The sequence below is a fragment of the Penicillium psychrosexuale genome, assembly GCF_028828465.1.
Source record: "Penicillium psychrosexuale strain IBT 29551 chromosome Unknown utg000002l, whole genome shotgun sequence".
In the NCBI taxonomy this organism is placed as follows: domain Eukaryota; kingdom Fungi; phylum Ascomycota; class Eurotiomycetes; order Eurotiales; family Aspergillaceae; genus Penicillium; species Penicillium psychrosexuale.
In genome coordinates, this window is record NW_026643187.1 from 4,311,978 (window position 1) to 4,334,922 (window position 22,945).

General features: G+C 40.4%; 8 protein-coding genes across 8 annotated transcripts; 5 read left to right on the forward strand and 3 right to left on the reverse strand.

Annotated features, from left to right (window-relative positions):
• Positions 1-289: 289 nt before the first annotated feature.
• On the reverse strand, positions 290-1,107 carry N7518_002771 (uncharacterized protein; the record flags this gene model as incomplete). The annotated part of the gene is made up of 5 exons (XM_057183699.1): positions 290-445; positions 491-528; positions 597-675; positions 745-1,008; positions 1,090-1,107. 5 exons carry the CDS (start codon positions 1,105-1,107, stop codon positions 290-292), a joined length of 555 nt encoding a protein of 184 aa, XP_057045149.1.
• A 6,962-nt stretch (positions 1,108-8,069) lies between these two features.
• On the forward strand, positions 8,070-8,345 carry N7518_002772 (uncharacterized protein; the record flags this gene model as incomplete). Its single annotated transcript, XM_057183700.1, has 1 exon — positions 8,070-8,345. One exon carries the CDS (start codon positions 8,070-8,072, stop codon positions 8,343-8,345), a length of 276 nt encoding a protein of 91 aa, XP_057045150.1.
• Positions 8,346-10,494: 2,149 nt separating this feature from the next.
• On the forward strand, positions 10,495-11,451 carry N7518_002773 (uncharacterized protein; the record flags this gene model as incomplete). Its single annotated transcript, XM_057183701.1, has 5 exons — positions 10,495-10,545; positions 10,603-10,682; positions 10,848-10,920; positions 11,080-11,212; positions 11,240-11,451. The coding sequence occupies 5 exons, from the start codon at positions 10,495-10,497 to the stop codon at positions 11,449-11,451; spliced, it is 549 nt and encodes a 182-aa protein (XP_057045151.1).
• Positions 11,452-13,555: 2,104 nt separating this feature from the next.
• On the forward strand, positions 13,556-14,800 carry N7518_002774 (uncharacterized protein; the record flags this gene model as incomplete). The annotated part of the gene is made up of 1 exon (XM_057183702.1): positions 13,556-14,800. One exon carries the CDS (start codon positions 13,556-13,558, stop codon positions 14,798-14,800), a length of 1,245 nt encoding a protein of 414 aa, XP_057045152.1.
• A 1,247-nt stretch (positions 14,801-16,047) lies between these two features.
• On the reverse strand, positions 16,048-16,314 carry N7518_002775 (uncharacterized protein; the record flags this gene model as incomplete). The annotated part of the gene is made up of 1 exon (XM_057183703.1): positions 16,048-16,314. One exon carries the CDS (start codon positions 16,312-16,314, stop codon positions 16,048-16,050), a length of 267 nt encoding a protein of 88 aa, XP_057045153.1.
• Positions 16,315-16,791: 477 nt separating this feature from the next.
• N7518_002776 (uncharacterized protein) lies at positions 16,792-17,176 on the forward strand (the record flags this gene model as incomplete). The annotated part of the gene is made up of 3 exons (XM_057183704.1): positions 16,792-16,809; positions 16,863-16,989; positions 17,091-17,176. 3 exons carry the CDS (start codon positions 16,792-16,794, stop codon positions 17,174-17,176), a joined length of 231 nt encoding a protein of 76 aa, XP_057045154.1.
• A 325-nt stretch (positions 17,177-17,501) lies between these two features.
• Positions 17,502-18,461, forward strand: N7518_002777 (uncharacterized protein; the record flags this gene model as incomplete). The annotated part of the gene is made up of 3 exons (XM_057183705.1): positions 17,502-17,615; positions 17,676-18,201; positions 18,253-18,461. The coding sequence occupies 3 exons, from the start codon at positions 17,502-17,504 to the stop codon at positions 18,459-18,461; spliced, it is 849 nt and encodes a 282-aa protein (XP_057045155.1).
• Positions 18,462-18,883: 422 nt separating this feature from the next.
• N7518_002778 (DEAD/DEAH box helicase) lies at positions 18,884-22,258 on the reverse strand (the record flags this gene model as incomplete). The annotated part of the gene is made up of 1 exon (XM_057183706.1): positions 18,884-22,258. One exon carries the CDS (start codon positions 22,256-22,258, stop codon positions 18,884-18,886), a length of 3,375 nt encoding a protein of 1,124 aa, XP_057045156.1.
• Between the last annotated feature and the right edge of the window lie 687 nt (positions 22,259-22,945).

Genomic DNA, 22,945 nt, shown 5'->3' on the forward strand with positions numbered 1-22,945 from the left:
ACAGTCCACATTCACTAGGACTCCCTATTGGTTACATTATATGGCATTGAATATAACGACAAATCATCTCACTAAATCGACATTAAACTACGAAAACGGAGGATGTGGCCAACTTAGTCAAATCAAATTCACATTACTCAATACTAGTATTACGCCATCTAGTTAGAATGAGCTTGGTATTATATTAGGAAAAAATCGAATTGGTAAAAAGGATAAAAACAATACGGAGACGAGCATTGCCATAAATGCAATAAGCCAACGCAAGGCGAATTCACATTCGAGTCACTGACTATCTGACCCTTTTGGTCAATCGTTTAGACCGTCTTAGTTCAGGGGAAACGCCGTCAGTATCTAAAAGTTTGCGTTTGGCTGACCATCTGCCATAAGAGCCATAAGGTAGTTTACTCGCAATACATTTAGTGGTACTATATAGTGCTTCCTGCGTCTAAGATTGATCCGCTATCGGGCAGGTATCCGGTATATCGCAAACCGGACAGTTATTATCTTTGTACTTATTTTGCTCAGTTTCTAGCAAAGGTTAACGAAAATTATATTAAGAGCTAATGGCTATAATATACCTACTTAGCTAGTTTAACCATAGAGAGTAACAGAGTGATCTTCTATTACCTTAGGCACTCTGTCCTTAGTTGCTTTATCATCCAGGTAGGGATAATTCTACTTAAGGATTCGAGGCTCTTCTAGATCCTCGCAGCCTAGTTATATAGTAGGGGATAGAATAGAAACAGAGTTAACGTCTATACGCTCATTTACTAGGATAGGAAAGCTTTTATCGATCAAATTCTCCCAGAATTCCGGTATAGCTATAATCTCAGTATCAGCATTAGAACTAAGTTGCTCTGCCTTATCATAGCCACAATCCTTATCAACATAAATCATTATAGGGTTAGAAGCCAAGCCTAAAGGTATAGGATCATCTCTAATTACTATAGGATTAGCCTCAGTGCCTAAATCAGGAGAATCGATAAATTCGTATATGGCCAGTATAGGCTAGTCCGAACACTTATTGGGGATTGATACTTCGCAATATAAAGTTAGTAAAATCTATAAGGCTTCTAGAATATCCCTTACCGGAGGCCTCGCGCGCATTATTTATAAAAGAGCTCATACTAACTAGAGTAGAAAGAAGAGGCAGGAACAAATACTTAATAATTGTTGAACAAAAGAGAGGCTGTTTTGTATGGTACGAGCAGTAGGATACTAGACCAAAGGGTAAAATAAGTGTAATTATGAAAAGGAGGGTTCTCCTCCGAGATCTATCTTAGTATATATTTATATAATCGCTATATATAGCTGCTGACTACTAATATACCACTAGATATAAGGAATATACGGAAGTGCGTTATTTCTAGTCGATATACCCCCCTAGAAGCTATGTTATAGCTCCTAAATTCGTCTTATCCGTTATCAAGCTATCTATCTATCTACTAGATCCTAGATATCTACTAGTCCTAAGGACTAAATAAACTTTTCGTAGGATTATACTGGCAGTAACTTAGTAAGCCTATCTACCTATATATTAGTAGTAGCTACCTACTAGATCGAGATATAGCCGGTATTAACCTCTTAGTATAGCTAATAGTTGTAGATATCGATATAGTAAAGCTTAGTTTATAATTGCGGTTATTTATAGGTAAGTAAATTAACTATCTATTAGTTATTATAATTAATAATAAGATCGGTCTAGTAGTTAAGATTAACTGTATAGAGTAGCTGTTCCTACTATATTACTAACTTTCCGGCCTTAGAGATAGTAAGAAGCTTAGCCTTAGTTATTAATATTATAACTATATATTACTTACTAGCCTTCTAATCTATTACTATACTAAATAGTTTATAAAGGAAGCCTTCTAAGCTTTTCTAATTAGAATGGTTGCCGAATAATATATTATTAGAGAAGTAAAGTATTAGTTATTTGTATAATAGGTAGTACTCGAGAGCTATATATTATATATTATATAGATATTAGATTAAGCGATTAACTACCTTATAATACTTAGGTCCTAGGTTAACTAGGAATTTAGTAAGATAATTTACTACCTTTACTATATTAGGATAAGTTATAACTATTAGATAAAGGGCTAAGCCGAGCTTTTATTAATACTTATAGATCTACTCCTTTATTATAATCCCTAAGAACTTAGTTATTTTATTTATAGGAAGTAGGGTTTTATACTTATAACCACTAGTAAGTCTATACTTAGTTACTATTAATAAGATATAAGAATCCTAGTATAACTATAGTTTATAATTTATAGTATCTTAGAGAATATAGATTCTAAGAAACTAGCTTACTTCCCCTATCTTATAAAGTTCCTAGTACTATTTTAGTTCTTCTTTAAGCTAAAGTACTTCCTAGAGCTAAGATCGGTAGTAAATAATAATAATATTATTAATATAGAAGAAGATAATTATTCTATTATAGGTAAAGAGATAAGGATCTTCTAGAATAAAGATAAATCCTAGCTTTTTAAGTACCTAGGTTACTTCCCTTTACTATAGTCTAGGTAACTTTCTAAGTCTATAGAGTACTTTATAAAGCTTCTATAATATACTACTACTTCGAATTCCTTCTAGTATTTAGGTATAGACTATATTATCGAGATCGCTATTTAGGAATATATTTATAGTATCTATCTAGATTATACTAAGATTGAATACTACGATAAGTATAAAGACTACTTATACTATATAGGCCGCTAGTATAGCTATACGCTTTTTGTTAGAGTTAATATTCTATAAGTTACTATAAATATAGATCCTTACTTTTAGTTTTATAAGAAAGCTATTACTATTATATTTATATATAAAGACCTAGGTTAATAGTAATACCTAGATTGCCTAGTCTCTAGGTTAAGGTTTAACTTTAAAGGTTCTATATTACTTAATTAATTAGACTTCTAGTCCTATTATAGTAAGAAATCCTTTATAAAATAGGTAGTTAAGTATATCCTTCTATATCTATAGTTTAGGAAGGAGGTTATCTTAGTAGTACTATGGTTCTAGGTATCCTAAGGATAGTATAGTTACAAATATAGCGAGTACTGCTATATAGTTATCTTTAGTATTATATATAAGATAACTTACTATATTATAATCTTCGTATGGTTTCCGCTTATATTTTCTATAAACAATATTTAATAGGGTGATATCTCTATAAATAGTTCTTCTATACTATTATTATAGGAAGCTTCCTAGTATTTATAGAAAGGGAGATAATTATTATTAGGAAACTACTTACTATATAGCTACTTACTATATAACTATATACCAGTCTCAGCTATAGTAGACTAGTCTATATATTAGTTTTTTAATTATAAGTCTATATTAATATTTACATTCTCTTAGTACCTAAATTTAGACTTAGAATAGTTAGTTAGGAATAACTAGTAAATATAGTACTACTATTAATAGTATAACTAGTAAGTATAGTACTACTATTAAGGGTATAACTACCGCTAGGAGTAGTATTCCCTATAGTATCGTTAATTCCTCTTAGGTAGGATATAGTAATCCTAATAGTATTATTAAAGGGGAGACTTACTTACTTAGTAGAAGTAGAAGATTAGCTAGGCTTTATAGAAGTAGAGGAAGAGAGGATATACTTAGTATTAGTAATAGTATTATATACTTACTTTATAGGTCTCCCTAGGGGGGGTTTAGATTTCTATAGTTATTAGAGCTACCTATTTTTTAGGTAAAAACTAGACTACCTATTTTTTAGGTAAAAATATACTAGTCTTCTATTAGCTAGATAGACTCTGCTTCTTATAATAAAGAAATTTCCTCTACTATTACTTCTTCTTCTTCTCTATTTTATATTTTATTCTAGATTATTAGTATTATACTAACCTAGTGAATTACTTACTCTAGTTCTATATCTAGTTCGTCTTTATTAAGTACTTTAGTAAAGTCTATAATCTAGATTCTTAGTAGTTCTACGGGATAGTTTATAAAGTTAAGATTCTTATTAAAGGTAGTATCCCGAATATACTTACAGCTATTTATATATAGGAACTAGACCTTCTAGATATTACTTATATAAAATCCTATAATATACCTAATCTCTACTTAGTTATATATTTTATCTAATAAAGGAATTCCTTAGATCCTAATATAGGTATAATACCTATAAACCTTTAGATTTAATAGGTTAATTAGAATAAAGGTACCTATTCCTTATTAGTAGAATTCTTACTAAGGTATAATCTACTTTCCTAAGTTTAACTTTATTAGTAATCTATTAATAATATAGATAGTAGCTTATACTACTTCTAGCTAGAGGTTCTTTAGAAGCTTTAATTCTTAAAGAAGTAACTATACTCTAGTAATAATTACCCCCCTAGATCGCTTAATAAAACCATTTTATTCTAATATACCGACTATAGTCTATTAGGTAATAATCCTATTTTCTTTTATAAAGTCTATTATCTTTTAATTAATTAATCCTTTATTATTAGAATAGAAAATATAAATTAGTAAATTAAACTATATTTATATTTATAAGATAAATTTAATAATTACCTATTAGTAACCGCTCTTCTTCTTATATATTAAGGCCTAGTAGTATTAGATACTATTAATATAGAAGTAAGAGATCTACTTATTACTATTATATACTTTAGGGAGTATAATAAGATCGAAATATATCTAACTAAGTAGTCTAAAATTTATACCTTAAATATAATAAGAGACTTACTTAGGTATTCTACTAAGCTAATATATCTTATATAACTCTAGGTTATTTATAGTACTCTTAGTATTTATATATAAGGGTTTTATAATCTAAATACCCTTAACTATTTTAGTAAGCTATTCTACGCGCTTACTAAATATATAGCTAAGTCGCTAATACTATCTCTCTACTATTACTTTTAAGACTAGTAGCTATACTAAACGTTAGGTTATATTAAAAGAGGTTATTATAAATACTACTAGAAATATAAAGTTAATATATAGGAGTATAAAGAAGTTCCTAATCTCTTCTATTTTTATAAAGGTCTGGCCTATATCTTTATATATAATAGTTAGATTATTAAAATCTACTTTATACCCCCTCTATTTAATTAATACTATTAAGATAAGATTATAGTAGAAGCTAGGAGAGTACTTAATATCGTTTAATATTAGATTAATAGGTTAGCTATAATAGCTAATAGTTTTAATCTAGACTTTACCGGTACTATAGACTTTAGTAAATATATTACTAACCTTTAGCTCTCCTATCTTTTTATAGAATTTAATAAAGAGGCCTTAGTTATTTATAATATATCGGCTAGTTACTAAATTAATTAGCTAATAATCCTATAGGGTAGATTATAAGTTTATTAGGAAAGTAGTATCTTCGATAGCTATTAAGTAGTCTTTATTATTTAGATCTACTTCTATAAAGTATACTTAGTCTATATCTTCCTCTTCTACTAGTTTAGCTAGAAGTTAGTTTATATAGTCCTTTACTTTTCTAGATAACTTATCGACCTTTCCTTATATATTCTTTTAAATATTAGGATTAGGTTTCTAACTAGGTAGGTATACTACCTTAACTAGGTATAGATATATACTAAAATAGTGGTTTTCTCTATATATATAAGCTAGGAGAGATATCGATATCTTCTTTTCCTTTATGGTTATAGTAGTTATTATAGTTATAGTTACTAGTTTTTTAGCTTCCCCCTAATCCCTAAGAGTTATAAAAGCAGCCTATAGTACCTTTAGCTTTAATAACTTCTTCTAGTTAAAGAGCGACTATTCCGAATAGTATATATTCACTATACTAGTAAATATATATTTTCCATTTTATTCGAAAACCTTCTAGTACTAATAGTAATAGAATTAAGGCTTAATAGAATTAAGTACTACTAAGAAATCATAGATTATATTTTAGTTATTAGTTATAAAGCTTACTTTTATAGCTATATATTCTATATAGAGATTCTCTAATTTTATTAACTAGCTATTAATTACTATATCTTTAATTAGTATTATTACTATAACTATCTACTATCTCCTAATAATCTAGACCTACTTTATATCTATATAAGAGAAATGTGATTATAGGGTAGCTAGTAGCTTACTAGTTTCCTATACTTTAACTATTAGATTTTAGATCTTAATAGTAAGTATATTCCTTATTCTCTTAGAGACCTTATTAAGTACTAGTTTGATTATCTTATACTTAGATAGATTATTATTATAGTCTTTCTAATTATTATTATAATTAAGTTAGCCGTTTATTATTAATCGACTTATTATATTATAATTGTACTTTTTATTATTTTTATTTAGTTAAATTAGCTTTATAGGTAGGGTAGGCCGCTTTTCTTCGCTAATATTTAGGTTAATATAATCCTAAATATCGAGATTTTTAGCAATTATCTCTACCTATATAAACTAGGTTTACCATTAGGTTAAGTTCCTTAGAATAATATATACTCTAGGTATACTCGAGACCTATTCGGTGATCCTACTAGGATCGTTATAAAGGAATAATATCTCGTTTTCTATAGCTTTCTTATATAAGTTAGTAGAGGATAGATAGGAAGTACTAGGTAAGCAAAAGTACTTCTATGCTCAGGGATACAGTAGCTCGTGGAGCAGACCACAGTAGTATTCAATTACAATTAATATACTAGTGAACCGGGCTCATAACTATTGAATAAAAGAGAGGCTGTTTTATATGGTACGAGCAGTAGGATACTGGACCAAAGGGTAAAATGAGTATAATTGTGAAAAGGAGGGTTCTCCTCCGAGATCTATCTTGGTATGTATTTACATAATTGCTACACGTGGCTGCTGACTACTAATATACCACCAGATGTAAGGAACGTACGGAAGTGCGTCATTTCTGGTCGACAATAATTAATATAGGGTAAGAGTAACGGCTATAATCAAGATCAAAGACCTAAACCAATTCTTAACTATTATTATCAGAGAAACAGTAGGCAAGATACATACCTTTATATCTCTTATCTAGCGGATTACACCTTATTCAGCCTATAGGCTGAACGGGCACCTTCGTCTAGGTCTCAGCTTCAGACGACAAGATCCAGTAAGATCGCTTCTAGACGAGGCCCATCTGTCAATCGTCTCTATATCCAATGCATATTACATAGGAATACCTTACGAATGACCAGCTAATCGTCCATTTGATCCAATAACATCACAAAGCACTGTTACTATTTACGGAGGACTGCACTCCTACTCATCGGCCGCGCCCTATAACATCGCTACCGTTTCGATTAAGCTATATTTGCCAGTCATTCCATAGCCCAGAACAGAAGACGAAACATACGAGACAGACCAACACAGAGACTAAGGACCCCCTTATCATCTCCAGTCCACACAAGGCAGAGGCTATAGGAATGAGTCTTGTTTTCTTATTGATCCATATCGCGCTCTATAGAAATCAACCGTAAAGCCAACGAGGATTACAGCCACAGAGCGCCTTCAACGAGAGGGGTCAGGACTACGGAGATATCTAGAATAAGGATGACGACAACCCAGCGGTCATACCACAATATTGCTACTATTCCTAAAAAACTGCAGGTATACGCATCGTCTGCGCCCAATGTCATCACCACTGGATTGATTGAGCTCTGCTCGCCGGTTCTTCCATAACTCGAGACAAAAGACGAAGCGCAAAAGAGTGGACCAATGAGGAAATACACGCTACCTCCATCTCCAGTCCGCATGACCTATTCCTTGTCCTTCTATCTCGTCCTCTGTGCCAATCGATCGTAAAGTCAATTAGTTCGGTTACAAAGGCCCCTTAATGATATGGATCGAGACGGCGTAGATCTCTAGCATCGACTACGGCGTCGCCTCGCGGCTTTGTGGACCTGAACGCCGTGGATATTACAATCATCGAAATAATAAAAAAACTGCCCCCGGGTTAATCGCTAGGTAAGTCATGAATCGCGGCCGAGAAATCCGATCCCGGTCATCTTCGGTTTTGAAGTAGGGCGAGCGCTATCAGCCAAGGTTAATAAAGCTCTCACACTGTATATCGGCACCAAGGCAAATTAGCAGCCCCGCTGCATAGGGACGCTTTCATGGAAGAATGTAGGGTGACTGCGCCTACTTACGCAGAAGCTCAATTGACATCCCGGGCGGTGAGCCTGCCGGTCGGTGTCTGCCGGTCGGCGTCGCGCAACAAGGGTAAAGGCGGTCTCATCTTAAGCGTACCCGTCGGAGCTGAGGAAGACAGGGAGGGGCTAGACGAGGGCGGGCAACGCAGATTGCATTCGCACGATCGCAGAATAGCCGATGAGTCACATCGAGGGATAGGGGGTGGCGGAGCTCAGGAGCTCGGTGATCCGGATCAATAGCAGAAATGCCTCACCTGCAGAGCACGGACGAAGACGAAGAGAAAGGAAAAGCGGGCGGGCGAAAAACAGCGAAAAGTTGAAGGGGCTATGGAGGGATTATATAGAACCACGCACGGGAACGCACACGGACAAAGAGCGCTAAACCCAAGAGGTCAGAACTAAACCTAAGAGGGTAATTCGCAGTCCCCCTCCGATATGGGGTAGTGGTTAACCTAGCGGATTTTCAGTATCTGACCTCCGCGGCCCCGGGTTCGATTCCCGGTATCGAAGTTCTTTTTTTCTTTCCTCGCCTCTAGGCGAGTCATATGATTTAGTATGCCGTGGACAGCTACTGCTTAGCGTGAAAGATCTAGTTTTTATTGCTCAGTTGGACAAATCAGATTCACATATGTGCCGGATAATAATTAAGAGGAGTTCGCAGTATACCAAAGCCTTGACGAACTTCGGGAATTTGTCCACGTGCCCGAGTCCAGGGCTGGCCCGTGATATCACGGCATGTCCAATGCCCCCTCACATCTATACAGAGGGGTTGCCTGAAGAACCGACCCCAGTTCCCGCATGGGGGGCTCTTCCACTCGACTGAATCATGTCCAACCGGCCAGCTTCATCGGTGTTTTGGGCGAGAGCTCGGATCTGAGCAATAATGGAGTCCATATTGACACAATCCTATATTGTAGAATAGAAGGTTGATGAGTGAATATGAAATTTCTAGTGTAAAGAGGTTTTATATACCTCGTCTCTCTCATATAGTTCCTATAGTAGATATCCATGCAGGCCGCGGAACTTCCGCGGATTCGCCGGCCTTTGATTGGTCGGTTCTGTCAATTGTCGGCATCTCGCCACCATCTCACACACAACACCTAGAGCCCAACGGAGATTGCCTTAAACAATATTCGGGGTAAAAATGTCTCGAGTCGAGAAACAGTGTATTAGATCATCACGCTCGCGACCGGTGTCTTGCTACTTCTGTCGATTGAGGAAACTCAAGTATAGCCGGCAATTCCCTTGCTCTAACTGCACTAGTCGGGGCAAGACTTGTCAGCTCTATCCTACTACAGAATTGCCTTCTAGTCCTCAGAATCAGATAGATATATTACCTAGCAATGATCATTCAGATATACTAGCCCGCTTGTGGAGGCTAGAAGAGATCGTGATTACCAATGGACTAGTACCTAGTCCTGCGGCATAAGATACTACCTAGGCTTCGTTACTCTATTCTCCTCCTACCTAAAATCGAATCAATTATCCATGATTTATAAAGGTTAATCATATATATTGGCTGTAAATTGGCTTAAAGGCTAGATATTATCGTTGGGCTCGCTGGTACGCCGGCCTCGATCGAATTTATGGGAAATCGGCTGATAAGAGTATATAGGGTAATATTTTTAAGTATGAGATCGAATTTAAAACTTACCCTATTTGTAATATAGTGGGATCTGAACTAATTATATATTAAGCTTAACCTATAAAAAGATGTATCTGGCTGCTACTTTATAATGAAGTGAAGATAATAGTGGAAAAGTATATCATAGAAATCACTTTCCTCTACTATGTGGTTTATATCCCCTTAGTGTATACTATGGTAGAGGAACTGTATTATGATCTCTTAGAAAGTAAGCTGGTTAAGATTGGGTACATTTTATTGCTCCTTAGTATTCTCGCTAGTACTATATCCCTCTGGATTAAACGCGATATATATAACCCTATATTTTCGACTGTTGAAGAAGCAGTTGTATAATCTATATAGTAGATGAGACTTGTGTCGGAGATAGTCGATTACTTGTATTATAAATACTTTAAGTCTATTAAGGATATCTAAGCGATGATTATCCTTATATTTATAACTGCTAATACTATAGGGATTACCCCTTAAGCCTAATATATAGTCTCTACTGCTATATTATTTAGAAGAGAACTTTCCTTATATCGGATTGACTATCTATATAATTCCTACCTAGATATACCTTTGCTATCCTCTGTAAAAGTAGAAATATATAGAAGAGTATGGTGGTATCTTATAGCGACTGATTAGTGAGTATTCCTCCTTCCCCTCTTATTCTTCTATAATTATAAGCTTATAGATAATAGGTAGATATTATAACTATCTAGTCTATAGAAGGGTATATATTTAATTGATCTATGCTATATAATGACTAATAAACCTTATAATGTGAATGACGAAGATATTGTGGATAGGATGGTTAGAGTTAGAAAGCCACTTATCTACCTAATATCGATGTCTTACTATCTCTAATAGATTCGATTAGGTGAATTTTGCCATGAAATCATAGATTATACTCTGTTTAGAATATTAGATCTAGGAAGCCCGGACTATAAGTATATGAAATAAATTGATAGTAAGATTTATAAATTTATAGATAGTCTGTTCTTCTTATTAGACTATAGGTCGGATGAGCTACTAAATAGCGATCCTTGGAGATCTCCTGGAATAATCATATAATAATATATTATTAATTTTCTGCTTTATATCTAAAGATATAGGCTTTACTTGCCTTATTTATCGCGAGCGTCTAAGGATCGTTTATACGATTACTTACAGAAAGTATACCTAGAAGTAGCTTAAATAGTGATTTGTACTAAACGCTAACTCTTACTAGAGGTGGTTCCCTTTATAATAGTGCGGCTAAGACTTCTAGGCTTACTATATTCTGTCTATATAGCGATTATTATTCTCCTTATAGACTTTAGTAGGAGTGATTACCTATAGGAATAGGAAACGGAAATCTTAGAGGTATTTTTAATCCTAGAAAGGGCTAAAGAGGAACTCCCTTTTATAGGAAGGCTGTTTAAAACCTTTAAGACAGCTCTCCGTCGGTATAGTACTTTGGGCTCGGCTGTTAAAGAAAGTATAATAATGTAACCTACCTTTTAAGGCCCTGAGGCTTTATCGGGTCTTGCCTATGCCTCTCTAGTACCTATAAGCATATTATATCCGATAGGTAGAAGCTTCGATGAGCTTATTATAGACCCTGCATTGCCTTCTCTAGATGACCTCTGGCAGGTCTTCAATGAAAATGTGGACTTAGGGATAGTGGATTGGGATAGCTTCTTTGCCGAGTCGGATAGTGCATTTCTATCTATGTAGCATTAGTAGTAATTTTCGATAGGTCTTGGCACTGGGAATTGAAATCTATAATATTATGACGTATGAAGGCTCGTCATTACTACAATATTCTAATTCATTATGCCCCACTTAGCTATCGAGTCGTTTCCACATTGAGATCGACACGGCACATCGGTTTAATCTTGACCGCCGTATATAATACTAACGGGTGGAGGCGATCAGCGAAGTAACATATTCCGTACGCTACGGTGTATAATAACAAAGATGAGGTTGTAAATCCACAAAGTCAATTTTAACCTTGTCTGACATACTCTCTCTATCAGATCTAAGACAGCCGGTTCTACGCCAGCTTTTCGATCGATTGGTCGGGTTGCATGGGGGATTGATTTAGTTCCTGAACACATTCGTACTTTGCCCCCTGTATACCTATGTAGACTGCCTCTTGTGTCAGCTCCTTCTGGGATCTTCACCTATCATGTCCTAAATTTACGGAAGATATTATATAACAGGTATTATAATGTGACACGATTAATGAATCCCAAGTCGGGGGCCTCGTCGGATGTACGATGAATAGAGACACGCGTCGCTGTGGACTGTGATATGTATTCGCTGCGGAAAAAAGCTCAGTCTTATAGAATAAGTATAGAGCAGTGCAAATGGTAGGCGGCTAATAATTCCAAAATGAGAGACTGTTGTAAATGTGCCATGGTTGAATGATATAAAAATAGGGGTCGAATCCGGGGGTCCACTTCCATATTGTTTAATGATGACACCCGTGGAAAATCCGATCCAATCTCTTGGTGCGTCTTTCATCATACTTATAAGGTGATTTATGCTGTACTAGTGCCTCTATCCTTTGCTATACAAGTCTAGATTGTACACTTAGCGGCTATCCTTCATATGGATAACACAAAGATCTGCAGTTGTAATATAACTGACTGTCTATATGTACGATGTATACTAGCTACTGGATCAAAAATTGGAGCATTAGTATCTTGACGAATATATCCTCGACTACCTAATAACAACAATGGCACCCAATTGAATGGCTTGAGCCTCTTGGAGGACTCAAATTGGCAGTAATATATGGGAAGATGCATATTGCCACTTTCAATAGGGTTGCCTGGGCGTAAGCAAGACAGTAAGTCTACATCTTTCTCATAGTGACCATTGTCCATGTCCCCAGATCCTGCTCTTAAGTGGAGAAACAAGCATAGTCTTATACTCTATCTCTCCACACCTCTATCAACTGGGTCTCTGTTTAATATGACGTTTGTGGATGTCCCAACGTATCTCGCTCCGGCTGGTTCGGACCTACTATTGTCTACTCTCTGAAACCAGGGTTGGTCTATCGGAGTTCTTCCCCACGGTCAACGGCATGAATAGCTGACAGTATGCAGTTTCTCTATGTTTTTATCTCGGGGACTTTGGCCGGCCATATAAGCCCTGATGTTATATTCTGTTTGATTCGTTTGGGATTTTAACCCCCACTGATGCCTATAAAGATGTACTCTCCCTAAAACCTTACTTCCTAAACTTAAGCCACTCTGCCACCATAACTCTACCGGTATATATTGTTAGGTCGTTCAACTGCTTACGATATTCTTAAGAAGGGGTGCCGTGTTTATTTACTAGCTAATTAGCTTATTCACATTCGCTGAATAGTAACTATAAGGAATATTATTACCGTCGCTGCCTTTACTGCCGGCTCTAACGCCCTTGTTGGCCGTGCCGATAGCTGCTGCTTCTACCTTACTTCTTCCAGCGGTACCTCCGGTATACTTGGCTAGCTAGGTGATAGCTAGAACCGTATTGGCGATAGTAATCTGCTACCCGTATAGTACTGTATCGACGCTAATGGTAGTATCACTGACTCTAGTGGCCGTAGGTGCATCCTTACTCGTAAGTGAATTAATCTATATCCTATATATCAACTACTTAAGGATATATATCTAATGATATGACAGCTCCTACCACTTAACTCTAATGTGATAAGGGTGTAACTGCTATACCCGGTTTCTCTGTCAACTCCTAGGGTAAACTCGAGTATCATAACAGCCCTGACTTCATTGCATGTGCTACCGGCGAGAACGCTGGTCTGAATGTCTATACTACCCCTAATAAGATGGATGTCACTAGATATATGAATGTGCAGATGTCTGCCGACTCTTGCTCGGGCACTGGTCCCACTCCCGGTCCTATACCTGGTCCCGCTGGTCCTGGAGGTGGTGGTGGTGCCGGCCCCGGTCCCGCTCCTGGTCCTGCTCCTGGTCCTGCTCCCGGCCCTGCACCTGGTCCTGGAGGTGGTGGCGCTGGCGCTGGCGCCGCTCCTGGTCTCGCTCCTGGTCCCGCCCCCGGCCCTGCTCCTGGTCCTATACCTGGTCCCGCTGGTCCTGGAGGTGGTGGTGGTGCCGGCCCCGGTCCCGCTCCTGGTCCTGGTCCTGGTCCTGCTCCCGGCCCTGTACCTGGTCCTGCACCTGGTCCCGCTCCTGGTCCTGCGCCTGGCCCTGCTCCTGGTCCCGGTGGTCATACTGCCACGACCACGGTCACTGTCACTGACTGCAGCTGCCCTACATCCGGTGCTCCTGGAGCCCCTGGTGGTGGTGGTGCCGGGCCGCAGCCCCCTACTACTGTTACAGTAATATATCCTACTCCCGGCGGCGGCGGTGCTGGCCCTGCTACTGTGCCTACTCCTACTGGCGGTGGTGAATCGCAGCCTGGTGCCTCTCCTACTGCGCCTTCCCCCGGTGGCGGCGGCGGAGGTGGAGGCGGTGGTGGTATCTCTGTTAGTGTTCCTCCTTTCTCCGGCGGCGGGGGCTTATACCCTGGTGGCTCTGCTACTGTGCCTGCTCCTACTAGCGGTAGTTCGCGGCCTGGGACCTCTCTTACTGTGCCTCCCCCTAGCGGCGGCGGAGGTGGTAGTGGTTCGTACCCTAGTAGATCTGCTACTGTACCTTCCCCTACCGGTAGCGCACGTCCTACTAGGTCAGTTACCATTCCCACTACCTCCGGTGGTACCTCTTATCCTACTGGCTCTAGTAGCGTATCCGTCCCTGCTAGCCCTGCCTCTCCTACTACGGGCACTACCTCGGCTACTGGGACCTCTGGTAGTGCTTGTCCTACTACCCTCTCGGGTAACTATAAGATCCCTTACCTTATTGTTCCCGTCGACTCGTCCTTACCTAATACCCCCGCTGGAACTGGGCTTAACGGTAGCGTGAGCTTGACTACCTCGACTGTGTTTAACTTCGATATCCTAAATTCTGACTCTGGTAAGACCTGCAGCCTTATATTCCTCTTCCCTAGGATTGATGAGCTCGAGACTTTATCTTATACCTTTAATAGGGATAGAAGGATTGACTTCGCTTAGCTCTCTTCTCCTACTGATTCTTTAACGTTATTTAGTAATATGCCCTCGGTATCCTAGGACCTCGGTACAATTACTGTCTTCCTAGGTAATGTATACGTTATCTCTACCTTCTCTTATCCGGCTGGCCAGTCTGTTACCTATAAGATAAAGAACGCTAGTAGTACCGACTTTAACTTCTTTAAGGATTAGAACCCCTCTCTGTAAGTTTTCTTACTACTTTTCCTTTTTCCTATATATTAGCTAATAGTACTTTTAGTCTCGGCCTATTTATCACTACTTGCTAAATAAGGAATATATGCAATTTGGCTGTTGACGACTATGGTCATATGATTCCTAGGGCCATTTTTTGTGCCTTGTAAACTTCTATTGATACCTCTTTTACGTCGATATATATTTGATATTTTTCTCCTTTTGTTTTCAGATTTCATGGTCGGGTATCTATACGGAAGTAAATCTTTCTTAAAAGCTAACCGTCTATTTGAGGGATCGGAAAATATAGCCATTTCTGGTTGATGTTGAAAGTTAGGCGCATGTACATAGCGTCGACGTCCCTTCAGTTTGTGTAGTAGTATAGTGAATTCACTCCTTCCAGTTTTCAAGTAAATAACCACAGAGAATATGTATATGTAGCTATACGTATCCCTCTTCCTGGAGATGAGTTCCCAGTGATTCCGGACTATCTAATTCCTGGCGAAGAAGCCGTAACAGTATAGTAGCTGTGACGATCTACTCGTCTTCACATGCTCCTGTTTGACTACATGCTTGCTAGATAGTTAAGCGAGATGATTCGAGGTTTGCATCGTTTGCAAAGGGGGCAGCTATATCAACTAGCTGTTTCCCACTTTACAACTTGCTTCCTCTCTCTCCCTATCTTAGTTATTTTGAATTCAATGCGCTCTTCCTTTGCAAGCCCTGGCACGTTACAGAAGCTTAGGCCTAGTCAATTTCGCAAATTTCACCTATATGGAGGCCCTCTCACACCCCCAGGAAGATTCCAGGATAAACCCAGCCATCCTTCCAACTCCCTTCAGACCAAGCTCCATCAAAATTGTCAACCTCATTCGAATCCACCCTCATCTGCCTAACCACGTTCCCGCAATCGTCCAAAAACACATGTAAAACCCCTCCGCCGCACTGAGCCTTCGCGTCCTCAATAAACGCATGAGTCACCACACAAGTGGCGTGATACATCCAGTACGTCTTACACAAATCATCAGAGTTCAAGGAAAATTCCTCTTCGCGTGTGCCTAAAGTCTGCCCCTCCGCTTCTTCGCGCATTCGTAAGAGATCTGTAGCTTATTCTCACGCCCGTCGAAATCCTCTAGCACTGAATTATTCGTCACGCGCTCTGGGAATCGCTTAAGAACACGAGCAATATCTGCATTCGCAAATAACCCTTCGTCCTCGAGGACTAGCGAGTCGGGTCCGATGAGTTGAGAAATGTCCACGTATTCATTCCAGAGCGTTTGGTGGGCTTGTTCGTTTTCCGCGTCATAGTTCGTGTGGATCCACATGCCCTCGGCACCTGTCCATGATTCGTATCTGGCGGCATAGCGGCGGAGGGATTTTGGAGTAGTGGGCGGAGAATAGTATCAATTTGTTGCTGTGTGGGCTGGGCAGGCGCGTACGTCTGCGAGTCCTCTCTAGTACGGTTATAGTAGGGCTAAGATTTGGGATTAGAGGATCTTTAATAGAATAAGAAGCGATACAGAGGCAGATAGGAAAGAGCAGCGAAAATGTGGCAATCAAAACTAACCTCTCTACCCATCGTCCCAATAGTCAGCCACTGGCGAACGAGGCGTTCGCGAGCCTCGTTCGCGACGCTGGTCGGTAGTTCATTAAGCGAGTCGGGATAAGGAGTATCCCATTGTTCCTGGATAACGTTAATCAACTTGACAGTGCATGGAACATTAGGAGAGAAGGTACATACAAGAAGATAGAGGTCCCTCGCACGATTGAAAATTGAGCTTCAATCTCCAAAAGATATCATAATGGAGCTAGCAGTACCGGTTAGTGGGCACATAATGCAATTTAGGGATACCAAAAGTGCTGATAGTTGTAGGGATTGACGAGTGCGATACTCCGAATGAGTGTAGATCTAGGACTCCTTCGCTTTCTTATAAGAAGTGATGCCTCCCTGACTATCATAAAAATTGCGGAGCTAACTGGAGCGTCTCCTCTATTATTAGGTAATGCTATCTGAGACGACTGTATTTACGTCGAGTTCTAAAATAATTGTTCTATTTAGAGAGAATTCTTCGGTACCTAGCTGTAATAGATATGATTTAAGAGACCGGAGTTAATGAATATACTGTAAATAAGGTCACTTATATCTTGGCTGATCCTAAGGGCGAGGCTATAATATACCACGGGTAGGCTACAGTCTCCTATATCTAGTAAATATCCCTGCTTACTAGCCTCCTTATTAGATATGATACGATAGGACCTGTGTTATAAGCAATGCCTATATTCTTCGCTGAAAATAACTATCAAGATATTACCGTTAATACCAATACTCTATTCTAGAAAGCCTATAATATAAAACTTACTTCGTTCGAGTGGCTTATCTAGTAACTAAAGTAGTTCGAGAACCTGTAAAAGATCATGACTGTACTTTAAGGATCAGAATGGACCGAAGGGTTCAAACTTTTTGACGATAAAGCCTATAAGGTTCTATTTAAGGATCAAGAGACACACAAAAATGTCAACCAGGAAAGTGGATTCGACTAAGGATAAGAAAAGACCAGCCCTCGAGGAGGCCGGTGGGATTGAGAAAAAGCTTATGACTAATCCAAATCTTAACCTACACGCAATGGTAGAGTCATATCCTATATCCCTTCGCAAGAAAGATTCAACTAATTCACTTATACTATAGAGTCACTCCCAGATCGCTTACCATAGCTCACTTGAGGTTAAGGATAAGGAAAACCCTCTGCCTGCCTGTGTGGACAAAATGGTACAGGAGGCGCCATTTCTCAAATACGATACTAAGAAGAATATGGCTGCCAACGAAGGCGGTTTCGACATTTTTACAAGGATCGAGAAGCTCGAATCCCTGACCCAGAAGCTCGAATCCCAGAACCAGAAGCTCGAATCCCTGACCCAGAAGCTCGAATCCCAGAACCAGAAGCTCGAATCCCAGAACCAGAAGCTCGAATCACATCGTCAGAGCCATTTGGACCTTCGGCAAAGGGCTATCTCTACATGGGTACGAGATGCGTTTAGCAAGGTCACAGAACGTCGGAATGAGGAAATCCGCAGATTGAACAGAGATATTATCCATGGCGGCGATGTTCGATCCGATGCTATGGTAGTCAATGAGCGCTATAGCAGAAACAGTACCGAATGGAAAAGATTCAGTACTCTATATGGCCTCACCCCGGACAATGTGGAAGACCTCGGTATTGTCTACAACTTCTCTTAGCGCTGTTCTTATCGCTAATATATTCTAGACCAACATAAGTGCTATAGTTCTCTACAGGCCTTGGATAGAGCAGCCTCTATCCTACTGAAAAAAGCTCAGACAAACCTCCCTAACGAGGCGATTCGGAAGGAACGCGAGGACCTTGTCTCCCTGCTGCTAGAGAAGAGATATAAAGAGGCTGAGAAGATGAGTAGCAATTTTCTTTGTGAGAAAGAGTCGTCTGTGGCTGAAGAGTAGTCCTAGTCTTGGTCAAATGCTAGATATTGCTATCCAATGAATCGCTTTCTAAAAAAAGTCCATCTTATGATCACTTATAGTATTTCCTTCTTCTATTCCTAGATCGAGAGGGCGATCTCCTCGGTTGACCATATTCACACCTCTTCTAATATATAAGTAGCGCCAGCCTCTATCAATCTTCCTTTCTCTCTAATACTTCACTTTTTTCCCTTGATCTAATCTTCCGTAAGGTATGCCGCGCTATCTCGTAAAGCGTTACGGTTTTAGATGCTGGCAATACTATACGGTTAATAATTAGAAGTCGATCTGGAGGTTAACTAACTTTCGGTTTAATATTAAAGAAGATGCTAACTAAGAAACAATCTTTCAGGGGGAGGAGTACATTTCATTCAATCGATCGATGTATTCCGTTTTCTGAAACTTCATCGAACCGGGGCGACCATATACTGATTTTCATTCGGGACACCGAGTTTTTCCTTCAACCAGGTATGATCACGAGATTTCCAGGTAATGATACGCCTGTCAGCTTCATGCTTTCTCACCAACCTATGCCAAGCCTGAGCCCCTAAGCCTCCAGGTACTTGTACATTCCCTATGTCGATCAAACCCATTGACTGATGACCAACGACTATCAGTCCGTCTCGTGCCCGGCTAAGGCTCACACATTGACGGGGAAGGTTGTTAATAAACCCCATTCCCCACGGCTTCCCTGGCCGGGTGGTCGATAAGATGACAAACGTGCTTTCCGTTCCTTGGGCAGCATCTACACTCGAGATGCGGATTTTTTTATACCCTAATTTCAGGCGGATCAGCTTATCGAGAAGGTTCCTTTCCTCACTGTAAAAGGAAAGGATGAGGATGTCTTCTTGCAAGAAATTCTTTAGCATAAGCTTCTCTACAAGCTGGCCGATGAATTGAACGTAATCAGGGTTAAACACAGATGTCCCATTCTTCTGTTTCCAGAGAATTGAATTGTTGACTGACACAAAGTAGGACGTACCAGGTTCAATTTGAACGAAGGTTTTAGTCATGAAATTTGCGAAGTGTAGTGCCTTTGGCCTGCCAACACAGGAAGTGTGGGTTTCTAGCCTCCCATGATAATACTGAGTACTGACGAAGTCACTGATGTTCTGCGCCATCCGATATTGGGTATTCAGTTGGACTGTTGAACACCCGGTTTGAAGCATGCGCTCGAACAGGGACATCCTGTCTGAGGGAAAGCATTCATTTTTGCCGGCTGAAATCACAACCGGCGGGAGTTGTTGCCTATCGCCACTCAGAATGACCTTTTGCAGCTTTGAGTAATTCCTCATGACTGCAATGAGGCATGTTGGCTCTATGATCTGTGAGGCCTCTTCAATGAGGACAATTTGGGGTTTGAATGTTCGTAGAGACTTCCGTCCGGCGGTAGAGGCCGTGCAAAGAACCACCTTAGCTCGGCTCAAGTAGAACTCCTGCAAAGCGAGCCACCATCTTCGGTAATTTTGCACAATCATCTGATGAAGACTTTGTCGGTCGTCTTGATCGCCTTCTCGCGCACGGCCATGTACCTGTACAGCCAGAGCGTCCTCGTAGTCGGCTGGCTCCAAAAAGGTCCGTCCCTCTCGACGTAGTAGTTCCTGGAATGTGAGGAATTCCAGCATCAACTGCGATTCTTCATCTAGTTTGGCCTGCCTGAGGCGCCCGGAACTGACAGCTTCGTTGATACGCGACATGATTTGGCGCCCGAGAGATGAGCTTCTACCGGGAGCGGTCATTGAATTAATTGCCGATGTCAAAGTCGTCCAAATGTTATCGGAAATCCCACGCTCTCGAAGCTCCTTTTCAACCTCCTGAAATCCAGGACACGAGCTAGGATTTTGGCGCGTTGCATCAGTTCCCTCGGCGCCTTCCATCTCAGGAGACATCTGCATCTCCGGAGTCTCTCCGAAGTCAGTGTCCAGTCGGTAGAAACCGATGCCTGTAGGGTCATCAATGTTCAGCACCTCCCGAATGCGGTTTGCAATGACATCCAGCCCGTAGTTGGACCCACAGACAATCAAAAGAGGCTTGTTGTGTTTGAAGCAAAACTTAGCAATGACCGCTGAAATCTGCGTCTTGCCTGTGCCAGGTGGGGCCTCAATCAGCCCCATGAAACTTCGAAAAGTGGCACCAAAATTGAAGGCAGAGCTGACCGCCCGAATCTGTTGGGTATTCAGAGTTCTCTCAGACCGTAAAAAGATCTCGGCTTGACGGTCGATTTTCAACTGAGACGGCATAAAGAACTCGATGTTTGTGTTTTCGTTGCCCAACAAAAGCTGCTTCATCTTGTTCTCTCTTGGGATTTCGAAGTGATCATTTCCGTACATTGCATATCTGATTGCCTTGCGTGCTTGGACGATTGCCACTTGTGGGTATCCAAATCGAACATGACCTTCGAGCCTCAGAACCCGTCCAATGGAATCTCGATCCTGGGCTCTTTTGATTTGAATGCAAATAGAGGTGAGAGGGGTCTTCTTCACGCGATCAAGTACGGAGCTTGATATGACTTTTCCTACCCACTTTCGACTCTTGGAAGAGCCTCTCATCTCTGGCGAAATTGTCTCACAAGGATCGATCTCTACTGGCGTTCCAGGCTCTGGAAGAGGGAGAATTTGTTCCAGATTGATATCTTCGTTGTGTATTGTCATCACCTCTAGAACAGCGTAGTAATAGTCGGAAGGCTCGCCTTGCTTTGTGTTTGATCCGGGCATGGGAATCAGCTCAAATTCGTATGTCCTGTTGAACTGGTGTATGTACGCCTCTTCTTGTGCTGCGGTCTCCCGAAGGAGGCCGATCATCTTCACAGCCTCGTACTCCCTTTCGTTGATGAATGTGAGAGGGGCGTTGAGAAAGAAATTCAGCAATTGCATTTCCGGCTCGTATTTGTGGTCTCCCAAGGGGGCATTTTGCCAACCTAGCTGTCTTTTGCGATGATGGATTTGGATGATCTCATCAGACACCGATGGAATAGTATCAATAACCGAAAAAATGTCGCTGGCTTTGACGTAGGAACAGTTGTAATAAGGGTACGGAGGTGGTGTTGGGTTCGGCATTGCAGAAAATGCGTTCCAGTCCATCAGAAGATGTGCTCGAGCACGGGTAGTCACTGTGATCGACCAACCATTTCGGCCCAGTTCTTGGAAGTCGTGCACGCTTTTTCTCTGTCCGGAATCGAGGCTTTGAAGGACACTATTCGGAAGCATATGATCGAAGCAATGAGGGCCTTTCGTCCACGCCCATGAGATAACGTATCCTTCGGCACCCTCTGACCCTTGACATAGCTTGGCCGTCTGATTGTCAAGGATGGTTTTGGAAATCGTGACACTTGATAATCTTGCCGACAGTGTTATCGGAAATTGAGTGTCCGCATTGAAAGTGGGCACTCGGTTGGTCAAATTGCCGTCACCGTCCCATGCTGTCCATACCATTCGGAGGTTGTTCGTAACTTTCTCTCCTTTCAGCTTAAGAACAAGCTGGAGATACGGGATCTCCGCCCCCCCACGGATTGAGAACTCGAGGGGTGCGTTTGAGATTGAGGCAATGATCTTAGGTGTGGTCGAATCGCGTACTTTGAAGGTCAAGTAGCACCCATACGTGTCGACCCCGGATTGGTATCGGTGGAGAGAAACCTGACCAGCCCTGGAAGCGTGGAGCTTTTTGGGGCGCATTTGTGTGTAGATATTGGGATCGACAGGCGCGTAGGCATTGTACCATCGCAAATTGGACTCGGACCGCGTTAGGTCTCCCGTAAAATTGTGTTTCCCATTCGAAGTCATACTGTGGAAAGCATGTATGACCTGTGAAAGGAAGATTGTCCTGAAGAAACGATGAATGCACAACTTGAGTGTGAAAATGGTGAGTTGTCCGGATGAAGAGACGAAGAGAACAAGAGAAGAAGAGAAGAAGAGAAGGTAGAAGGGGAAAGGGGGAACAGACTAAGAAGAGAAGAAGAGAAGAAAGAAGAGGGAGGGGAGGTGGGGGACAGACTAGGTACACGTTCATTGAAACAATGCAAAGGTTTCCTCTCTCGGCTCGAGTCCTGCTTGTCTCCGTCCAAGTCCTCACTGTCTCGGTCCTCTCGGCCTCTTTAGATCTAGGTCCTCATATTTCTTGAACAAACGCTATGAACTTATAAGATGACAGCAGCCTAAGTATATTTTCTCACGATATCTTCAAATCGTGTTCTAAGACGCTATCATCTTTTCCACAAACAGTGAGAATCTTGAGATGCTTAAGAATGCTAATCTTACCAGGAAGCTGAGCCAGGCTCTCTACAGTGGAAAAGTCGCGCGGCGGTAATGAAGATGCACGGGGAGTGGGATGATAGACTATAAATAGCAGGGAGAGTAGTTTGTTTGATACATCGCTTGATAGAGACAGAACCAGATTCCCACGTTCTTTCGCCTATAAGCCAAATCGTTCAAAAATATTTACTAATCCCCAATTTTCTATCCTGGCTAGAC